The sequence below is a fragment of the Mercenaria mercenaria genome, chromosome 13, assembly GCF_021730395.1.
Source record: "Mercenaria mercenaria strain notata chromosome 13, MADL_Memer_1, whole genome shotgun sequence".
NCBI classification, from domain to species: Eukaryota; Metazoa; Mollusca; class Bivalvia; order Venerida; family Veneridae; genus Mercenaria; species Mercenaria mercenaria.
The window spans coordinates 30,481,922-30,502,882 of NC_069373.1; the positions used below are offsets into that span (position 1 = coordinate 30,481,922).

General features: G+C 37.0%; 1 protein-coding gene across 2 annotated transcripts; it reads right to left on the bottom strand.

Annotated features, from left to right (window-relative positions):
• Positions 1-926: 926 nt before the first annotated feature.
• LOC123529027 (uncharacterized) lies at positions 927-19,974 on the bottom strand. Of its 2 annotated transcripts, none has more exons than XM_045309194.2 (5): positions 19,903-19,974; positions 11,964-12,107; positions 8,074-8,177; positions 6,440-6,632; positions 927-5,598 (listed from the first exon to the last, which is right to left on the bottom strand). In XM_045309194.2, exons 2-5 carry the CDS (start codon positions 12,076-12,078, stop codon positions 2,435-2,437), a joined length of 3,576 nt encoding a protein of 1,191 aa, XP_045165129.2. In that variant the 5' UTR covers positions 12,079-12,107; positions 19,903-19,974; the 3' UTR covers positions 927-2,434. The 2 variants fall into 2 exon arrangements, with proteins under 2 accessions (XP_045165129.2, XP_053377393.1); XM_053521418.1 differs by having other exon boundaries at positions 19,844-19,973.
• Between the last annotated feature and the right edge of the window lie 987 nt (positions 19,975-20,961).

Genomic DNA, 20,961 nt, shown 5'->3' on the forward strand with positions numbered 1-20,961 from the left:
GAATAATAATGAATTCACAGTATTTGCTTCTTTCACTACTTTACATGTATAACATGCTTATTTGTACCTTTTCAAACATTTGTATAGTATTTGAGTTACAAACAGATGTAAAAATATGTGACTATCAATTTATTAAAAATGAATATAAAAAGTATTGGTTACTTTACATTTGGGAACACCCTGTAATTATATTTTTTGTTTAAAAGTACTGCTCCACCCCTTTGCATCAACGCAAGTCACAGAAAATGTGTATAATTAATATCTACATATGCTGGCCAAATATGGTTTTGATGCATGGGTGGGAACAATGTTGTATAAAGCAAAACACTTTTTATATCTATATAACAGGGTACGTAATTCTATTTAGAACTAAAATCACTGTTCTATGAAACAAATACTGAAAATTTGACTTTAAGAAATAATCTCAAATATGTATTTTGATGGTATATGTAATTAAATACTTATTTCTTAGTAGTTTATTTTTCACTCTTGGAGTAGGCAAATTCATATAGAAAGTGTCCGAAGTCCTTTTAAAATTGGGCTAGCAGTTTCATGCATAAGACTTTTACTACTATATACATAACAATGAAAAGTGACAATGCCCTCTAGCCGCCATGGGTTTTGACAAATCAAAGTAACTTGAACAATCTTGGCAGAAGGTCACAAAGGGACCATTTGAGTGAAATTATTCTAAAACCAAGCCAGCAGTTTCACACAGAAGGATTCAGAATCAATCATGGTCAGCATGATAAGGGTTAATACAGGAAACATATGGGGGGGGGGGGGGGGGGTGAATACGTAAAAAAATCATTCCAATCTATCCTGTCACACTTCAAGTCTAGATTTAACAATGTCTTTCCTACCCACATTAATATTAGGTACATAAGTAATGCTATTTCGAAATAAAAATTGGAAATACAAAGGCAAAATCTGAGTGACTTTATTTTGAATTCATGCCAAACTGTATGTAAGAGATAAATTAGAAACAAGAGGGCCATGAAGGCCCTGTATCGCTCACCTGATCTATTGATCTTAAGATCATCAAGATTAACATTCTGACCAAGTTTCATCAAGATATGGTCATAAATGTGGCCTCTAGAGTGTTAACTAGTTTTTCCTTTAATTTGACCTAGTGACCTAGTTTTTGACCCCTAATGACCCAGAATCGAACTTGACCTAAAGATAATCAAGATTAATATTCTGATCAAGTTTCATGAAGATACAGTCATAAATGTGGCCTCTAGAGTGTTAACAAGCTTTACTTTTGATTTGACCTGGTAACCTAGTTTTTTACCCCACCTGACCCAGATTGGAACTTAATCTTATGATCATTAAGATTAACATTCTTACCAAGTTTCATAAAGATATGGTCATAAATGTGGTCTCTAGATTGTTCACTAGCTTTTCCTTTGATTTGACCTTGTGACCTAGTTTTTAACTTCATATGACCCATATTCCAACTTGGCCTAGAGATCATCAACAATTAACATTCTGACCAAATTTTATGAAGATACATCATAAATCTGACATCTAGATTGTTAACCAGCTTAACCTTTGATTTGACCAGGTGACCTAGTTCTTGACCCCACATGACACAGATCTGAACCTGACCCAGAGGTCATCTAGACAAACATTCTGTTCAATTCCCATGAGTTTCAAACTTAAAATTAGGTCTCTAGAGTGTTAACAAGCTTTACCTTTGATTTGACCTGGTGACCTAGTTTATGATCCCACTTGACCTAAATTGAAACTTGACCTAAAGAGCTTCAAGATTAACACTCTGATCAAGTTTCATTAAAGTATGGTCATAAATGTGGCCTCTAGAGTGTTAACAGACTTTTCCTTTGATTTGACCTGGTGACCTTGTTTTTGACCCCACATGACCCAGATCTGAACTTGACCTTAAGATCATCATGACTAACATTCTGACCAAGTTTCATTAAGATATGATCAAAAATGTGGCCTCTGAGTGTTAACTAGCTTTTCCTTTGATTTGACCTAGTGACCTAGTTTTTCACCCCACATGACCCAGATTCGAACTTGACCTAAAGATGATCAACGTTAACATTCTGACTAAGTTTCATGAAGATATTGTCATGAATGTGGCCTCTATGGTGTTAACAAGCTTTTCCTTAGGTTTGACCTGGTGACCTAGTTTTTGACCTCAAATGACCCATTATCGAACTCGTCCAAGATTTTATTGAGAAAAACATTCTGACCAAGTTTATTTAAGATTTGGCCAAAATTTTGACCTCTAGAGTGTTACAGTCAAATTGTTGATGACGGACGGATGATGGTCGGACGACGACGGGCACTTCGTGCTCAGGTGAGCTAAAAAAAACCAACAACAATATTTCCCTGTCATTCTAATCATTGTAAATATATGTAACTGTACAGTTCAGTAACTTTGCATATTGTGCTAGTAATTCTTAACCTATAGTCTGACTGGCTTTACTGCAAATGAGCATTTAGTATATTGTTTATATCCTTGCTTAGCTTTACACCTGGATGTGACCTGTCCTGTATCTCCTGCCTCGTTCTGACTCTCCTTGAGTTCCTTCTTTAATTTACAGTTATCTAACCGTTCAAGAACTTGTCTGAATGCATCTAATTCACACTTTCTGCAATAACCTTTACTGTTTCTATCAACTTTAGACATTGACTTTCTTGAATTATTACAAAGTGTTTCTTCACCTAGATCTGCAAAAATTTCACTGCCAACATCTGATGTACCTTCACTACTTTCTACTCTTCTGATCTCTTTCTGAGTTCCTATATTTACAATGGTAGACATATTATTGTCTTCTTCACTTCCTGCATTTGGCATTATTTCCCTGTCAATGTTGTATGCCATATCATCTGTTCTTTCTACAGCCATAATACCATTTTGTGTTCCTATATTAACTACAGTAGACAAATCTTCTACTGCAAGGCAAGAATTATCCTCGTTACTTGGTTCCAATACAATTAATTTGGTGTTTTCATGACTGACAAGTGATGACGAAGCTGTACTAGTTTTAAATTGGTCATTTGTATGCCCAGTTTCATTAACCTTTTCAATACAACTACCACTGTTATCTTTTTCTGAAGCTGTATTAATTTCTTTAGTAGTGTCAAGAACTGGAAAGCTGTCTTCAACCTGTTCTATTTCATCTGTTCCTGCTTTGTGTTTAGATTTTATATTTACATTAACTTTATCCCTGTCTAACAAGCCAGTTTCCATGCTGAAACTTTTACTGAAAACTTGTGTACCAGCTTGTGCAATAATTGATTCATTAGAGATGTCATGTTCATAAACCGAGTCTTCTAATTTTTCTTTAAGTCCGTCCTTCCTAGCATCTTTCTTTACTACGTTAGGTTCTTCTGGTTCGTCTTCAGAATCAGTTACGATTATAAGGGTGCCTTCTTCCTGTTCACTTCCACCTCCTTTCTCATTATGTTCATTAAACTCACTCAAATTCGTTTGTACAAATTCATCTTCATTATCAAAGTCATCCTCTATTAGTATTACTCTATTGTTCTTCAAATTGTTCTTAGGACCTTTAACTTTAATTCCTTTTTCTTTCCTCTTTCCCACATTTCCGACAGAACGTTCCTGTGGCATAGCTACTTCTAATTCAGACTTCTTGTTTCTGTAATGTCTTGATATCAACTTCTGTTGTCTATCTAACAGATCTACAACCGCATCACAATACTTCTTCCCATTTTTGTCCTTCGTTGTCAGTTCCATTCTTTCAGCACTGTTCTGTTTTGTGCAATCAAAATCTTTAACACAATTCTGTATAATGTGTTCACCCTTAGTTCTTTTTATTTCTCCTTTTTGTACCTTCAAACCATCTGCTGCTTTACGTTTTGGTGTCTCATCTTCAAACAATATCCGTTTCACTTGTAGCGTATCTTTTTTAGATATCTTTGAATTATTTTTTTCACTTTCAGTGCTACACACACCTTTACTGACATTATCTTTCGACGCAGATTTTGGACTGTCGTAATCTATCACCCTTTTCACTTTCTTTGTTTGAGGTTGTTTTAGTTTTGCTTTTCTCTTTTGTCCTTTCTTCTCCATTGCCATTATTTTGCTGTATCTACAATGCATGAATGCTTGGTCTGGGATTGGTATATCAACCTTGCTGTTCCAACTACCTGAGGTGAATTTGGCAAAGCATGACATGTCTGCCCTATCTGCAATACCTAATCCAAAAGGACCTCTAGCATTACTCTTCACAATTGGATTTACACTGTTGAACATTTTTGCATTTGACTTACTGTATGTTCTTAAACCAACCGCACTGTCAAAGGCAGAATCTTGCTTTGAAGAAACAAATTTCAGAGGCATCTTCACTGATGTCTTCTTGTGCACATGTTGTCTTGGCTGTTCTCCCTCTAGTTCTAGACTGTCTTGTGTTTTAGGACCTTTAACTTTAATTCCTTTTTCTTTCCTCTTTTCCACATTTCCGAAAGAACGTTCCTGTGGCATAGCTACTTCTAATTCAGACTTCTTGTTTCTGTAATGTCTTGATATCAACTTCTGTTGTCTATCTAACAGATCTACAACCGCATCACAATACTTCTTCCCATTTTTGTCCTTCGTTGTCAGTTCCATTCTTTCAGCACTGTTTTGTTTTGTGCAATCAAAATCTTTAACACAATTCTGTATAATGTGTTCACCCTTAGTTCTTTTTCTTTCTCCTTTTTGTACCTTCAAACCATCTGCTGCTTTACGTTTTGGTGTCTCATCTTCAAACAATATCCGTTTCACTTGTAGCGTATCTTCTTCAGATATCTTTGAATTATTTTTTCCATTTTCAGTGCTATACACACCTTCATTGACATTATCTTTTGACGCAGATTTTGGACTGTCATAATATATCCCCCTTTTCACTTTTTTTGTTTGAGGTTGTTTTTGTTTTGCTTTTCTCTTTTGTCCTTTCTTCTCCATTGCCATTATTTTGCTGTATCTACAATGCATGAATGCTTGGACTGAGACTGGTATATCAATCTTGCTGTTCCAACCATCTGAGGTGAATTTGGCAAAGCATGACATGTCTGCCCTATCTGCAATACCTAATCCAAAAGGACCTCTAGCATTACTCTTCACAATTGGAATAATTTTCTTCGGTTTGATAAATGCTACAAAGTCTCTTAGTTCAGTGTATGAACTATGGTCCGAGTATGGTACAACAAAAACTTTGTCATTGTTTTCATATGGAGTTGCTTCAATTCCGTGATACAGGGCAGTTGGTAATATCACTATAGTTTCATATTTCTGATTAACCTGCTGCACAAACTTGTTACTGACTACATGGAAAGGCACAACACGTATTCTGTGCTTTGTTGCGCCATTATCAAACACATCCGGAGCACCAATAATTTCCAAAGTTTGGTAAAATTTGTCTGGTACGGAAATCCACTCTTGGAAATGCAAAGCTATATTAGAAAGTAATTTTTCCTTTCCTAAATTTCTCATCCCTATCAGCACATCTTTTGTAGGATGCTGCTCAATCAGTTCTACGATCTGGGAGGTAGCCTCATCTCTGGTAGGGAATACACAGCTAGGAGAACAATATGTGTTATCAAGGTACAGGATGTCAACCTTACCTTGAAATATTTGATGTCTAACAACATGATTAGTTCACAGAAATATGATTCACATTACTTGATAGAGTAATAAACAAAGCATCACAATTCGGAGCAATATACGCCCAAAGGTATGACCTTTGACCCCTAAGTGTGACCTTGACCTTGAAGCAAGCCATTCTAAACATCTGCTCTGCGCATCATCTCAATGTGGTGAACATTTGTGCCAAGTTTCTTTAAAACCCTTCAAGCAGTTAAATAGTTACTGAGCAGATATGAAACAAAGTCATATAACCTTGACCCCTAAATTTGACCTTGACCTTGAAGCGAGCCATCCAAAATATGCGCTCTGCACTTTGTCTCGATGTGGTGAACATTTGTGTCATGTTTCTTTGAAATCCTTCAAGGGGTTCAAGTTACAGAGCAGACATGAAATTGCTAACGAATGGATTGACAGACAGATGGACACCAGCAACATAACATAATACGTCCCTTTGAGTGCGTACTAAAGTCCACAACTGGGCTGTAACTCCAGAAAAAATAATCGGTCGTGGAAGTCCTGATAATATGCGCATGTCAATTTCATATTATGATGTGTACCAAGTTTCATTTTAATTGGATGGAAACTGTAGGAGTTGTGTTCAATGTGTTCAGATGTAGCTGTATTGTTTCAAAGTCAAAAAAGGGCCATAACTACTGACAAAAAATCTGCCCCGAAAGTCCCAATAATATAGGCATGCCAACATCGTGCTGAGTATGTAAATATGACAATATCTCAAAATCTTGGGGGGTGCAATGGTACCAAATGTTTAAATGATATCGTAAGTTTCTAGTTCATAGAATGGTACCAAAATGTACCTACCTGACAAGCATGACAGGACAGACTGGTTCACCATATCAGAATGATATCTAAAGTCTCCAGTATGTAGAATGGTACCAAAATATCCCTGCATGAGAAACATGACAGCACCAGGACAATGGTTGGCATCTATAGCAGTGACTGTCATCTGTTGCTGATGTTCATTGTCCAGATAGATAATCTCCGCACACTCTGTCTGAAAACATGCAACAAGCAATACAAACCAGCTACTTCAAACTGCATCTCATCACAGTCATGCTGAATAATAATGAAGAATAAGACAGATCTTTTTAATCAAACAGGACTAGATAATGAGTGGGGGCATCTGATCTACTACCAGTATGTGCAGGTAACTAAAGAAAGTATCTCATCAATATGGTTATGTCATGAATTTGTCTAATGATGCTTTTATATTCGGGTGGCGTTTGATACTGGTAAGATGTATATTTAATTAATATCTGACTTCCTCTAACATTGTCATCAACATAGTTTAACGAGGAAACTTCAAAATGACTAAATCTATAGACAAAAAAACTTTTAATAGGGATCTGGCTCCATGTGAAACACCTTTTTGCTTCTTAATGTTTAACCTGCTGGCAGCAAGAAATTCTGCCTTTGCGACCAATGCAGACCATGGTCTGCGCTGTTCACTATTCAGTCAGTAAATTTTCAGTGAACATCCCTTCAAATAAATGGTACTGCCAAAACTGAATGACAGATCAGTCCATTTTTTAAATTTAGCTGGGTAAAGGTTAAATAAATCAAACAAAAACATGGTTTGATTTGTATGTCAGTTTAACAAAGAAGATGTCAATAATTGTACATTTTGCAATAAACAATGATCGACATGTAGACCAGTGAGAGAACATTATAATTTCATACTGAAACATTACAGCCTGTTTATCACATTTGGATGGATAAAGTTCAGTATAATTTTCATCATTTTCTTTCAATGAGCATATTAGAATGAAAATAAACAATGCCTTCTTGTGGTTTATCATCTGATATACCACAGTTCCATAATTCAGAGTTCATAAGCTTACACTTGGAAATTTAACCACTCTGGCTAACACCCTCTCTGTTCAATTCTTTGTGAACTGTGGTAAATCAGATGATAAATCAAGTTAATTTCTCGGATATTCTACATGAAAAGTAAACAAAGTCACTGAATGTTGTTTAACCCTTATCATGCCTTTGCGACCAGTGTAGATCATGATCAGCCTGCACATCCATGCAGTCTGATCATAATCTGCACTGTTTGCCATTCAGTCAGCATTTTTTTGTTAAGCACCCCTTTCAACAGTTAATAGTACTGTCAAAATTGAAAGATGGACAAGTTCATTGTAGAAATTTAGCAGGGTAAGGGTTAAAATGAGCCGTGCCATGAGAAAACCAACACAGTGGCTTTGCAACCAGCATGGATCCAGACCAGCCTGCGCATCCACGCAGTCTGGTCAGGATCCATGCTGTTCGTTAACAGTTTCTCTAATTCCAATAGACTTTGAAAGCAAACAGCATGGATCCTGACCAGACTGCGCGGATGCGCAGGCTGGTCTGGATCCATGCTGGTCGCAAAGCCACTATGTTGGTTTTCCCATGGCGCGGCTCAAATGTGACTGATGACCTTTGATATATACCTGGAGAGAATGTATAAGATCTTCCCTAACACCATGTCTTTTTACCAGTAACTTGCCTGTTATCTCGGAACAATAGATAGGATAACTCCATGAAGAGGTCAATCCTGCAAGTATAATTGTACCATGATTTCCTCAACAATATTATAGAACAGTGAAAGTAAGTCATGAAATCACTACAGACTTGTAATGTGGTTGCTGTGATAGTGAGCAAAGAGCTATAAAATAAATAAGATTGGCAACTTGAAAGGCATATAGAGCAAATCTCGCCAACATCCCGTGACAACTGAATGAGATCTTGTTGTAAGCGTCTGTTGATCACGACTGATCAAGTCGGCAAACACTTTGAAATAAGGTTTCTTTCGGATCTTTTGTTTATCATGATAATGGTGCTTTTTTAATGTTATTAGTATTTTCTACATGGGGAAGGAATGAATTTATGACTGGAAGTCTGAGAAATCAACAGTTTTTGTTTGAAAAAAGGACTCAATTCGGTTTATGTGCCGGGTGTACCGCCAGTTTTATACTTCAGTAAGCGTCTGTTGATTTGATCACGATTGATCAAGTCGGCAAACGCTTTAAAATAAGACACACGCTAACAAGAGATGATGCGGGATTATCCCCAGTTGCCATTCTGTGTATTTTATAGTTCTTTGAAGTGAGTCATGAAATCGCTACAAACTTGTAATGTAGTTGCTGTGAAAGTGAGTCATGAAACCACTACAAACTTGTAATACAAGTCATAAAATTGCTACAAACCTGTAATGTGGTTGCCGTGAAAGTGAGTCATGAAATCACTATAAACTTTTAATACAAGTCATCAAATTGCTACAAACCTGTAATGTGGTTGCCGTGAAAGTGAGTCATGAAATCACTACAAACTTGCAATACAAGTCATAAAATTGCTACAAACCTGTAATGTGGTTGCCGTGAATGTGAGTCATGAAATCACTACAAATTTGCAATACAAGTCATAAAATTGCTACAAACCTGTAATGTGGTTGCCGTGAAAGTGAGTCATGAAATCACTACAAACTTGCAATACAAGTCATCAAATTGCTACAAACCTGTAATGTGGCTGCCGTGAAAGTGAGTCATGAAATCACTACAAACTTGCAATACAAGTCATCAAATTGCTACAAACCTGTAATGTGGTTGCCGTGAAAGTGAGTCATGAAATCACTACAAACTTGCAATACAAGTCATCAAATTGCTACAAACCTGTAATGTAGCTGCCGTGAAAGTGAGTCATGAAATCACTACAAACTTGCAATACAAGTCATCAAATTACTACAAACCTGTAATGTGGTTGCCATGAAAGTGAGTCATGAAATCACTACAAACCTACAGTGTGCAACCTACTTTTCTGACCAATCAGAGCAAGTTATTTCTAAACACGGCAGTCTGAAAGACAGCTAAATCCCCCTGAATGTTGTGGATAGTGAAAGGGTAAACATTTGAACTTGAGCTGTGACCTTGACTTTGAACTGACATGGATGACTTGTGAATTCTGCACATCGTCTTGATGAGGTGATCATTTGACCAAAGTTTCATGAAAATCCTTCAAGGGGTTTAGGAGATACAGAGTGGACACAAAATGGAAGGCTCAAACCTTTGACCCTAAGTTGTGACCTTGAGCCGGCATGGCTAACTCATTATTTCTGCATAGTTTTATAAAATTCCTTCAAGGGGTTTAGGAGATATAGAGCGGACACGAAATGGAAGGCTAAAACCTTTGACCTTGAGTTGTGACCTTGACTTTGAGCCGGCATGGCTGACTCATGAGTTTTTCACATCGTCTTGGATAGGTATCATTTGACCCAGGTTTCATATGAATCCTTCAAGGGGATTAGGAGATACAGAGCGGACACAACATGGAAGGCTCAAACCTTTGACCCTGAGTTGAGACCCTGACCTTCAGCTGGCATGGCTGACTCATTAGTTCTGCACATCGTCTTGATGAGGTGATCATTTGACCCAATTTTCATCAAAATTCCTTCAAGAGGTTTAGGAGATATAGAACCTACACAAAATGGAAGGCTAAAACCTTTGACCTTGAGTTGTGACCTTGACCTTGAGCTGACAAGGCTGACTCAAGAGTTCTGCACATTGTCTTGATGAGGTGATCATTTGACCGAAGTTTCATGCAAATCCTTCAAGGGGTTTAGGAGATACGGAGCGGACACGAAAGTGTTACGGACAGATGAAAGGAAGGATGGAGACCATTCCTATAACCCCCACCATTCGTGGCGGGGGATTAAACAAGAGCTGTCCATAAGACAGCCAAGCTCGACTATTCGAAATATTGTCCCAGAAGCAGGAAAATATTACCCAAAAAGGTAAAATATCAAAAGAGCTTTAAGTTCAAAAGGGGGCATAATTTGACCAAAATGCATATCAGTTATGGGACTTGCTGCTATCAACTAGTTTTATAACCCCGAAGGCACATTTGAAACTTCAATTCAATATCTGCATTAGTTTTGGAGATAGAAACTCGCATGTAAAACTTTAACCACAATTTTCAAAGTCCAAAAGGGGGCATAATTTGCCCAAAATACATGCCAGAGTTATGGGACTTGACCCAGTGAGGTTGGTAATTGATCTAGAAAAAGAAAAAATAAGTTTCAAATCTATATGCCTTTTAGTAATTGCTGTATGTACTTGCACGCAAAACTTTAACCAGGATTTTCTAAGTCCAAAAAGGGGAATAATTTGCTCAAAATACATGTAAGAGTTATGGGAATTGATCAAGTGAGGTTGGTAATTGATCTAGAAAAAGAAAAAATAAGTTTCAAATCTATATGCCTTTTAGTAATAGCTATATGTACTTGCACGCAAAACTTTAACCAGAATTTGCTAAGTCCAAAAGGGGGCATAATTTGGCAAAAATGAAAGTCAGAGTTATGGGACTTGATGCTATCAACTAGTTTTATAACCCCGAAGACACATGTGAAGTTTCAAATCAATATCTGCATTAGTTCTGGAGATAGTAACTTGCATGTAAAACATTAACCAAAGTAACTTGCATGTAAAACATTAACCAAAATTTTCTAAGTCTAAAAGGGGGCATAATTTGCTCAAAATACATGTCAGAGTTATGGGACTTGACCCAGTGAGGTTGGTAATTGATCTAGAAAAAAAAAAATAAAGTTTCAAATCTATATGGCCTTTTAGAAATAGCTGTATGTACTTGCACGCAAAACTTTAACCAGAATTTTCTAAGTCCAAAAGGGGGCATAATTTGGCCAAAATGAAGGTCAGAGTTATGGGACTTGCTGCTATCAACTAGTTTTATAACCCCGAAGACACATGTGAAGTTTCAAATCAATATCTGCATTAGTTTTGGAGATAGTAACTTGCATGTAAAACTTTAACCAAAATTTTCTAAGTCCAAAAGGGGGCATAATTTGCTCAAAATACATGTCAGAGTTATGGGACTTGACCCAGAGAGGTTGGTAATTGACCTAGAAAAAGAAAAAATAAGTTTCAAAGCTATATGCCTTTAACTGATGGCTGTATGTACTTGCATGCAAAAACTTAACCAAGGTGTGACGCCGACGCCAGGGTGAGTAGAATAGCTAGACTATTCTTCGAATAGTCGAGCTAAAAATGTGGCTTCTTATTCCTGAAGACCAATGTGACTGTAGCAATAATTTTCGAAGAACAGCTTTACAAGCTGAAGAGCGTTGACGCGACTGACTCTGCAATTCTGATTGGTCAAACATAGATTTCACACTATGTCAGATAGAGTCCATGAAGAGAATTCTTCGAGAAAAAGAAACCCCGGTCGGTCACTCCCTATCGGTTTCTTTTTCACGAAGAAATCACTTCATAAACTCTATCTATAATGTAATGTTGTTGCAATGAAAATGAGTCAGAAAATCACTACAAACCTGTAATGTGATCCCCATGAAGGTGAGTGAGGAAGAAAATTCTAGCTTGTGGACACTCTCGAATCTTCCAAAAGTCAACAGCAATTGGAGTATATGGTATGAGGCTGCCGTTCATTATTCCCTTTATATCACTGTCATACAATTCTGTAAATAAAAAATTAAGATATACTTTCTGTATTACCTCTGTTGAAGAGTGAATGAGGTTAATATATTTTATATATGATTGGTGACTGAATGGAACACTAAGTCTGAAACAGGTACACTGTGTAGAAGAATGAAATCTCCCACTTCCTGTCACCCCATCTTTCTGCTTTTCAATAAAGAAAAATAAAGTTCAGAAGGGCAGTCCGCTTGTCTTATGAAAGATTTTCATTCTGATCGCTGACCAGCACTGTAACTATGAACAGAAGTTGGCAATTCAGCCTTGTTCACATCCTCCTTTGGAAAGGTCCCATAAAAGGCATGCCCCAACTGCCCAAAAGTTAAAAAGTCCCAACAGAAACTTTTCGACTCCTTTTTTTCCCAAACTGCATTTTTTTCACAACCAAATTTTACCGTTTCATGTTTTGAAACTCAAAATTCCAGAAAACCTATCTCGATACCCGAACTGTTCCCAAAAAGAAAAAAAATGTTTCAACATTGTGCAAGCAATATTTAATGAAATAATAATAATAAATAAAACAAAGCACCGCCTTGGGGTGCTGACGCCTTGATTTTTTTTGAAATGAAAAATTGTCCCTACCCATGAATTTTCTAAGTCTAAAAAGGGCCACATTCTTGCAAAAAGAGGTAGAGTTATGTTTCTTTATGTACAGTGCCACTTTGATGGTGAAAAAACTGGGCAAGTTTTTTAAAGCAATAGCTTTTTATAGTTTTGAGAAAATTGACTTAAACATAATACTCAACCCCAAAAAAGATTTTCTAAGTCCAAAAGGGCAATAATTATTTCAAAAAAGCAGGTGGAGTTTTTTGCTTCTGTACAGGGGCGCTTTTATGGTAACAAGTGTTGCAAATTTCAAAACAATACTTTGATAGTTTAAGAAAAAAGTTGACCTAAAAAAAAACTTTAACCCAAAAAACGTATTTTCTAAGTCCAAAAAGGGGGGGCCCTAAACTTGCAAAAAGCAGGATGGAGTTTTGTTCTTGCTGTACGGTCGCTTATGAGGTGAACAAGTGTTGCAAGTTCTAAAGGGAATGCTTTTAAGTTTTGGATATAAAAATGACCAAACAAAAAACTTAAAAAAGAAAACGATTTTTCTAAGTCCAAAAGGGGGAATAATTCTTTCAAAAAGCAAAGTGGAGTTACGTTTTCAGTACGGGTCTGCTTAGATGGGAACAAGTATTCTAAGTTTCAAAGCAATAGCTTTGATAGTTTAGAAGAAAACTGACCTAAACATAAAACTACCCAAGAAATCTAAATATTTTCTAAGTACAAAGGGCCATAAATCTTGCAAAAAGCAAGATGGAGTTTGTTTCTTGCTATACAGGGTCAGCTTATGAGGTGAACAAATATTCCAAGTTTCAAAGCAATAGCTTTGATATTTAGGAGAAAAGCTGACCTAAACATAAAACTTAACCAGGCAACGCCGACGCCGACGCCGACGCCGACAACCGCTCAAGTGATGACAATAACTCATCATTTTTTTTCAAAAAATCAGATGAGCTAATAAAACCAACAAAGCAAATCCTATTTCAAGTATTGATGCATCAGCTTTACATCCTGGGGACTGAACCAGGAGTATATACAAGTGACTGATCAAAATTTCGAAATAATTTAGGCGTCACTCAACTGTACGGAATGAATGTCAGTATGTAACTATATATGAGCCGCGCCATGAGAAAACCAACATAGTGCATTTGCGACCAGTATGGATCCAGACCAGCCTGCGCATCCGTGCAATCTGGTCAGGATCTATGTTGTTCGCTTTCAAAGCCTATTACAATCAGAGAAACTGTTAGTGAACAGCACTGATCCTGACCAGACTGCGCGGATGGGCAGGCTGGTCTGGATCCATGCTGATCGCAAATGCACTATGCTGGTTTTTTCATGGTGCAGCTCAAATATATTTCCTAAGAAGCTGACAATGTAACTTTTTCTGTAGAAATAACCCTCACAATCACAGAGTCTTATCTGGAATATTGCCTTACTTTCGACTGTCGCTGTACCATAGAGGGATGGCAACTATTAAATATCAGAACTACATTGTATGTTGTCTCAGTCACACTTAACTATTACTCAACAGGTGGTTTGGTCAAGAGGAAAAATATGGAAAACGTAAAAAGTTCGAAAAGTGGGACAGTTAAAAGTGGAGAGATAGTAAATTACTACTCAGCGGTGTTACCACCTCTTTAACCCAAGCCTATCCAGTAATCAAATATCCCCGCACAACCAGTTTCCGACCAATTAACAAGTTTTCTGTCCAGTTTTGTTCACATACAAGTCCAACTCTTTGGTTTATTGCCTCCAACTTTCTATCAGCATAAGAGCTATAAAAGCATACCATTTAAGTTTCTAGCTTAATCCCTGGCATAATTTCTAATTTTGAAAGTCTTCGCTGGAAATTAACAACCTAAATCCAACCATGTGTGGTATTTTCACTTCAAATAACAACAAGAGGGCCATAATGGCCCTATATCGCTCACCTGAGTACCATTGCTTTAACCAAAAACAAAAAGAAAAAATTCTTACAAGGTACAGATATGTCAAAATACGCCTAAAAATTGGAGGTGCCATCCATGTTGTACCACAGAAAAGTGGTCTCAGTTTTTCCCTACGGCCAATAATAAAAAAGTTACTAAATAAGCTATTTATAGTAACATAAAAGGGAAGTATGTTAGAGTTTAGGACCTTTGACCTACGGACCTGGGTCTTGCGCGCGACAACTCAACTTACTGTGCCACACATTCATGCGTAGTTATTTGAAAATCCATGCATGAATGACAAAGATATGGACTGGACATGCCCATCAATGCACTATCATGAAATATGACCTTTAATGTCTAAGTGTGACCTTGACCTTTGACTACGGACCGGGTCTTGCCGCGACATGTCGTCTTAAATGTGGTACACATCATTCATGCCAAGTTATTTGAAAATCATCCATGGATGACAAAGATATGGACCCGGACATGGGGCCCATCCCAAAGCACTATGATGAAAAATGACCTTTAACATCTAAGTGTGACCTTGACCTTTGAGCTACAGACCTGGGTCTTGGCGCGACACGTCGTCTTACTGTGGTACACATTCATGCCATGTTATTTGAAAATCCATCCATGGATGACAAAGATATGGACCGGACACGGAAATTGCAGACAGACCGTTCAAAAACTATATGCCTCCCTTTGGGAGCATAAAAATATTGTAAGTGAACAAAAGAAGGATCTGCCAAATAAAGACAAGAGCACTGCAATGCAATGCAAATGCAGAGCAATATTCACATAAAACAAAGTCATATGACCTTTGACCCCTAAGTGTGACCTTGACATTGAATTTAGCCATCCGAAACATGCGCTCTGCACATCCTTTCAATGAGTGAACATTTGAGTCAGGTTTCTCTGAAATCCATCAAGGGGTTCAAGAGTTACAGAGCGGAAGGGAAATTGCTAACCAACACACAGACAGACAGACGGACACCGAGGCGATAACATAATACGTCCCTGCTGGCATATAAAAAAGAACCAAGATCTTTTGGTGACACAAGTTGTGTGCAAGTTTGATTAAATTCAAATCATAAATGAAGCTGCTATTGTGCAGACAAGGTCAAAACAGCTAATTCTAGCCCTATCAGGGGGCATAACTCTGGAACCCATTATGGGATCTGGCCGGTTCAAGAAAGGAACCAAGATCTTATGGTGACACAAGTTTTGTGCAAGTTTGGTTAAAATCAAATCATAAATGAAGCTGCTATTGTGCAGACAAGGTCAAAATAGCTAATTTTGACGCCTTCAGGGGCCATAACTTTTGAACCCATAACGGAATCTTGCCAGTTCCAGAAAGGAACCAAGATCTTGTGGTGATACAAGTTGTGTGCAAGTTTGGTAAAAATCAAATCATAAATAAAGCTGCTATTGTGCAGACGAGCTCAAAATAGCTAATTTTGGCCCTTTCAGGGGCCATAACTCTAGAATCCATAATGCGATCTGGCCAGTTCAACAAAGGAACCGAGATCTTATGGTGATACAAGTTGTGTGCAAGTTTGGTTAAAACAAAATCATAAATGAAACCACTATCGTGCAGACAAGAAATTGTTGACGGATGGACGGACGCACGCACGCAAGGACTGACGACGGACGAAGGGTGATCACAAAAGCTCACCTTGTCACTATGTGACAGGTGAGCTAAAAAGAGACAGCACTAAACTTTTCCTTTTTCTGTAGGTACACTTGCCTGAGATTGACAGCTAGACTACAAAGGGTAGCCTCTGCTACATTGATAACTGTCAAAGATGACAGTGTATAACTTTACTGCTAAGCTTTTGATTATCTAAATATTTCAAAATGCTCAGAAAATGAAGAAAACTGTTGTTGGGACAGGCATCAGAAATTGGTATAATAATTTTGTGTGGTATGCTTCACAATTTAGGTAGGAAACATGGAACAAGGAATATACATTTACTGCAAAAGCTATGTAAATAATTAATATTTGTTTAAGTAAGGATAGATAGTAGACAAGGGAACATGCAGGTTTTTTAATAATAAGAAAACCTCCTGAAAACATGCTCTGCTACATAAAAAGAATTTATATAACCTTTCAAGTATCAAAACTGAGAGAGAATAGGTTTCTAGCATGTTCCGTCTCCACTGTAAACAATATGAAACAATTACAACTGATGACTATGGCTGGCAAAACTTTTTATCATACAAAGTCTTACATGGTTGAAAACAGATGGTTGGAAATAGGTTGTATGGGGATATATATATATATATATATATATATATATGTCATGCTGGACTGTGTGATGGATTCCATTAGAAATTAAATGTGGAAAGTGATTAATTTAAAGTTTTACACTTGCTGACTTACCACCATAAATTCAACCAATTCAGCTGCTAGACTAGCTGTTTTTACTTTAAGTGACCTCACCCCATCCCCTTTCCCCAAGCAAAGAGCTATGAAAAAAATAAATAGACCGGCAACTTGAAAGCTGGTACACTGGGACCCCGTTATAACGCTGTCATCGGGGTCCAAGGTTCGAGACCCGCGGATCTAGCGGGGTTAAATTTATAACGCGGGTTGATCGTATCAGCGGTAAATGCAATACCCCACCCACCGATAATGTACTTTGGACGCTGTTTTATGTTAATAAGAAATAAGAATCGTATAAACGGGACATTTATTTACCTTAAATGCTACTGAAAAAATACATTAAAAGAATTATAACGCTGTGTCATCTTCTCATTTTGTCGTGATTCTAAAAGAAAGTTAGAATTGTTTATCCCGGAAGTAAACATGTATAACGCAGTGTGAGGAGTGTGCGGTCATGAGAATTAGATACGCAATGCAATTGCACTTGGGGTTTATGTAACTAAAAGAGAATAAACCACGGACAGTCTTAAAAAATTTAATTTTGAATACATGAAGAAAATCGATAAATAAGATAGAAAATTGTTAAATCGCCGTCGTATATATACGATATAAAAGGAGATATTCTGCATATTTTAGAGGGAGAATATCGCATTCGATGAACTGAGAATATACGGCGCACTAAATAAATGCATGATGTTCGATTTTATCACTCAAGTGTTCTTCATCGCTAATTGGTGCAATTAATCGTTTTAGTTGACTGACCAATTTACCGTTGTTACGTAAACAATATTTGCCACACGTAATGATTGCATAATTGCACATCTTCAGTATTCAAACTTTAACAAGAAATACGCAAACAATAACCAGCAAACATTATATTTGACACAGTGTCAGCAAAGGTGTAAAGTCAAGAAGGTACAGTATTTAACACTGGTTCATGACAAATTAAATAAACATCCGCGGATCGGATTTTTGTAAAAAAAGAAAAAAAATTTTTTATTTTTTTTTTAACCAAGAAAATTCCGAAGCAAGAACTACGCCGTATAACTATACGGTATATGGAGTGCGTTATAAGTTTGATGTAATAGAGAAATCTGCCAAAAAAGTGACAACGAATGAGATCTCGATACGGAAGTGAGCATCTCACTCATTTGATGCAAAGCATTTATTCATCTATTTCAGTATGACACGCTTCTTAATGGTAAAAAACGTGACTTTGTGCTTAGTCATTCATATTAGTCCTGTGTTTTAGTATATAACTGTATTTTAAATAGGTAGAAAGGTCTCAATTGTTACTCCAGTCGCGATTCTTTTGCAAATCCGATTACACTTGACAGAGATACAGCCAGCTGCTTTTACTGGTATTTTTCATTTTTTCCAACAATATACACTACCAAGTGGTTGTATCCGCTACAGTGTGCAGGGCCAATGCTCCAAGTTGGTGAGAGTTGATGACCAATTTCATCAACCTGTTGCAACCAATAATTTTTGCAACGTTGAAGACTATTTCATCTTCAATAAACTTTAACAAAAAAACCAACAGAGGCGTAACCATTCATACTATTTTCAATTTTTGACCATGTCACATGAAAGAGGGAGTGTCACAGTACATTCTCAAAAGTTACATACAGCCTATTTCAACCTGGTTATTATCAAATTATCTAGTGGCAGGACCCCTCTCCAAGAATTGGGACACTCTACTAAAATTAGAATAAAAAATGACTTTCATACTTTATTTTATTTATTTTTTTTCAGGAGACCCTAAAGCTGGATACCTCAATTCTTACGTGACAAGCAACCATAAACTGCAATGCGGTATTATAAGAAACTGACTCTATACATATAGCGTATACAATGTTTAGTATCATAAGTAAAATTTCACGCAATAATAACAAAGAAGAGATCGACTACCGTAAACTATGACCATGTCTCCACTCATTTTTACAAGCACTTTATTCTTCGTAAAATTCTATCACCGTATTTAGACCAACCACATTGTCCTTTTAAGAGTGTAAACAACTCATTGGATACTATATTGATTTAGATCTGATTTCAAAAGTCATACAAGTCACTTTGCATAAGTAATCCTAATCAGTAATTAAAATGTAGTTTATTAGGTACATTAAAATAAATCATGCTGATTCGATGTTATGTTTTGCAAAGATAAACCGAATAGGTTCTGTCACAGATAGAGTGATTTTGTGTATTTGATATATTGTCTTATGCCTTCAACAATAACACTTGACAAATTGGTGTATATCCTTACCCAGGTGTCCGTGTGTGCAATGTCAACATACTGATTGCTAAATACCCATCTCCTAAAGTTTGCCACCCAAGTCATTTTTGCAATGAAAAATACTTTTAAAATGATAGAATATGTAAATAGGGACCTATGCACAAGTGCCCTATTGGTAATGGACATATTCGAATTTTTCCTATAACCAACATAAAAGAGGAGATGTCTCATTAAATCAAACATTACACTAATGCCAGCATAGTTCTTACTGTATATTCAAAACGATAGTTTAGATTGCGGCATCCACCTCTCTACTTCTCAGCATAATAATTTTCTCGAGAGAACACGTCCAGCCCCCAATTTAGAATAACAAAATGACCAGAAGCCATACTTTATTTAATATTTCAGGTATGGATACCTCAAAATGCTGGGATTACCCCAGTACCTTTAAAGTGCTACCTAAAACTTAGATTAAAAAATATGAACTACAATTGCATTGAAATTTAGACGCCCAAAATGCACTTTCAGGAGGAACCCCACTCACCTCGCCCAACAGAGCCCCTCCCGTACCGACCAATCTCCTCCCCCCCCCCCCCACCCCCGTCAAATGCTTACTGTAGCTGTAATTAGCTGATTAGAGATACCCGACCTGTAAGACTGTTGTAATTACACACCTGTTGGTCTAAATTATATTGTAATGAAAACTAAAATGTGTTACAGTCACTCTGTACAAGTGGCGTTTTTCGTGGTAAGGGAGGTAATAAAAGGAAAATTCAGCTACTTCGGAACAATTTTGATACAGTTCCTAGATTTTCATTCCGCTGTAGACCTATTTTCCACAAGATATCCATACATTTGCTTCAAGAAAAAAGATAAGAAGGTAAGCAAAATGGCGAGTGTATTATATGCACAGTTTGAAAAATGCAAACATGAACTATCAGTTTGTCCCATATCATTGCCGCCAAACACAGGTTAGGGTTTGCAGTTTTCCAGTAAACAACTGGAAAACATGCGAATATAAGGTCACACACCGTAAATAGTATTCCCTACATATTCTATATAAAACCGACTTCCTTTTAAGGCGCTACCAAACATAGCTAGATCTAGACCCATTTCAGAGAGCAAATCCTTACCTCATTTTAAAGAATTTTGATATGATAAAACTGATATAGATCTAAAATGAAGATAGAAGTAGCATGTATCTTGTCATATTTGCGTACTGTAAAATCACATCAAAATCACACTGCTGTGACCTAGAAGTACTACTCGTTTCACTTCACCAAATATAACCTCCTCTCCAATTTTTCCTACCCTACCAAAATGTCAAAAATACAGGTGCATCTAATAACAAGAAATGTTAATAAAATTATTCACGCTTTTCTTGAAAATCCGTTTATTTACCACTAACTATTTCATTTGGTGATCGGGAGCAATCAAGATAAAACCACCATAAAAAGCATAACTATATGTGTGTGTGTGTGTGCGTGCGTGCGTGCGTGCGTGCGTGCGCGCGTGCGTGCGTGTGTGTGTGTGTGATAGATGCTATTTCATCACTTTTTCACGTGCTCAGGTCTGGGTTAGAACAGTTAGACCTCTGCACGAGAATTCTTTTTTTCAACGAGGTCTGCCAGAAAAATACAGACCTCGGTCTAACAAAGGAAGAGGTGTGTAAGCATGAATTATCGTATTTTCACTAGTTCATTTTTTCTTGTATTTAGTGTAGATCTACCGTG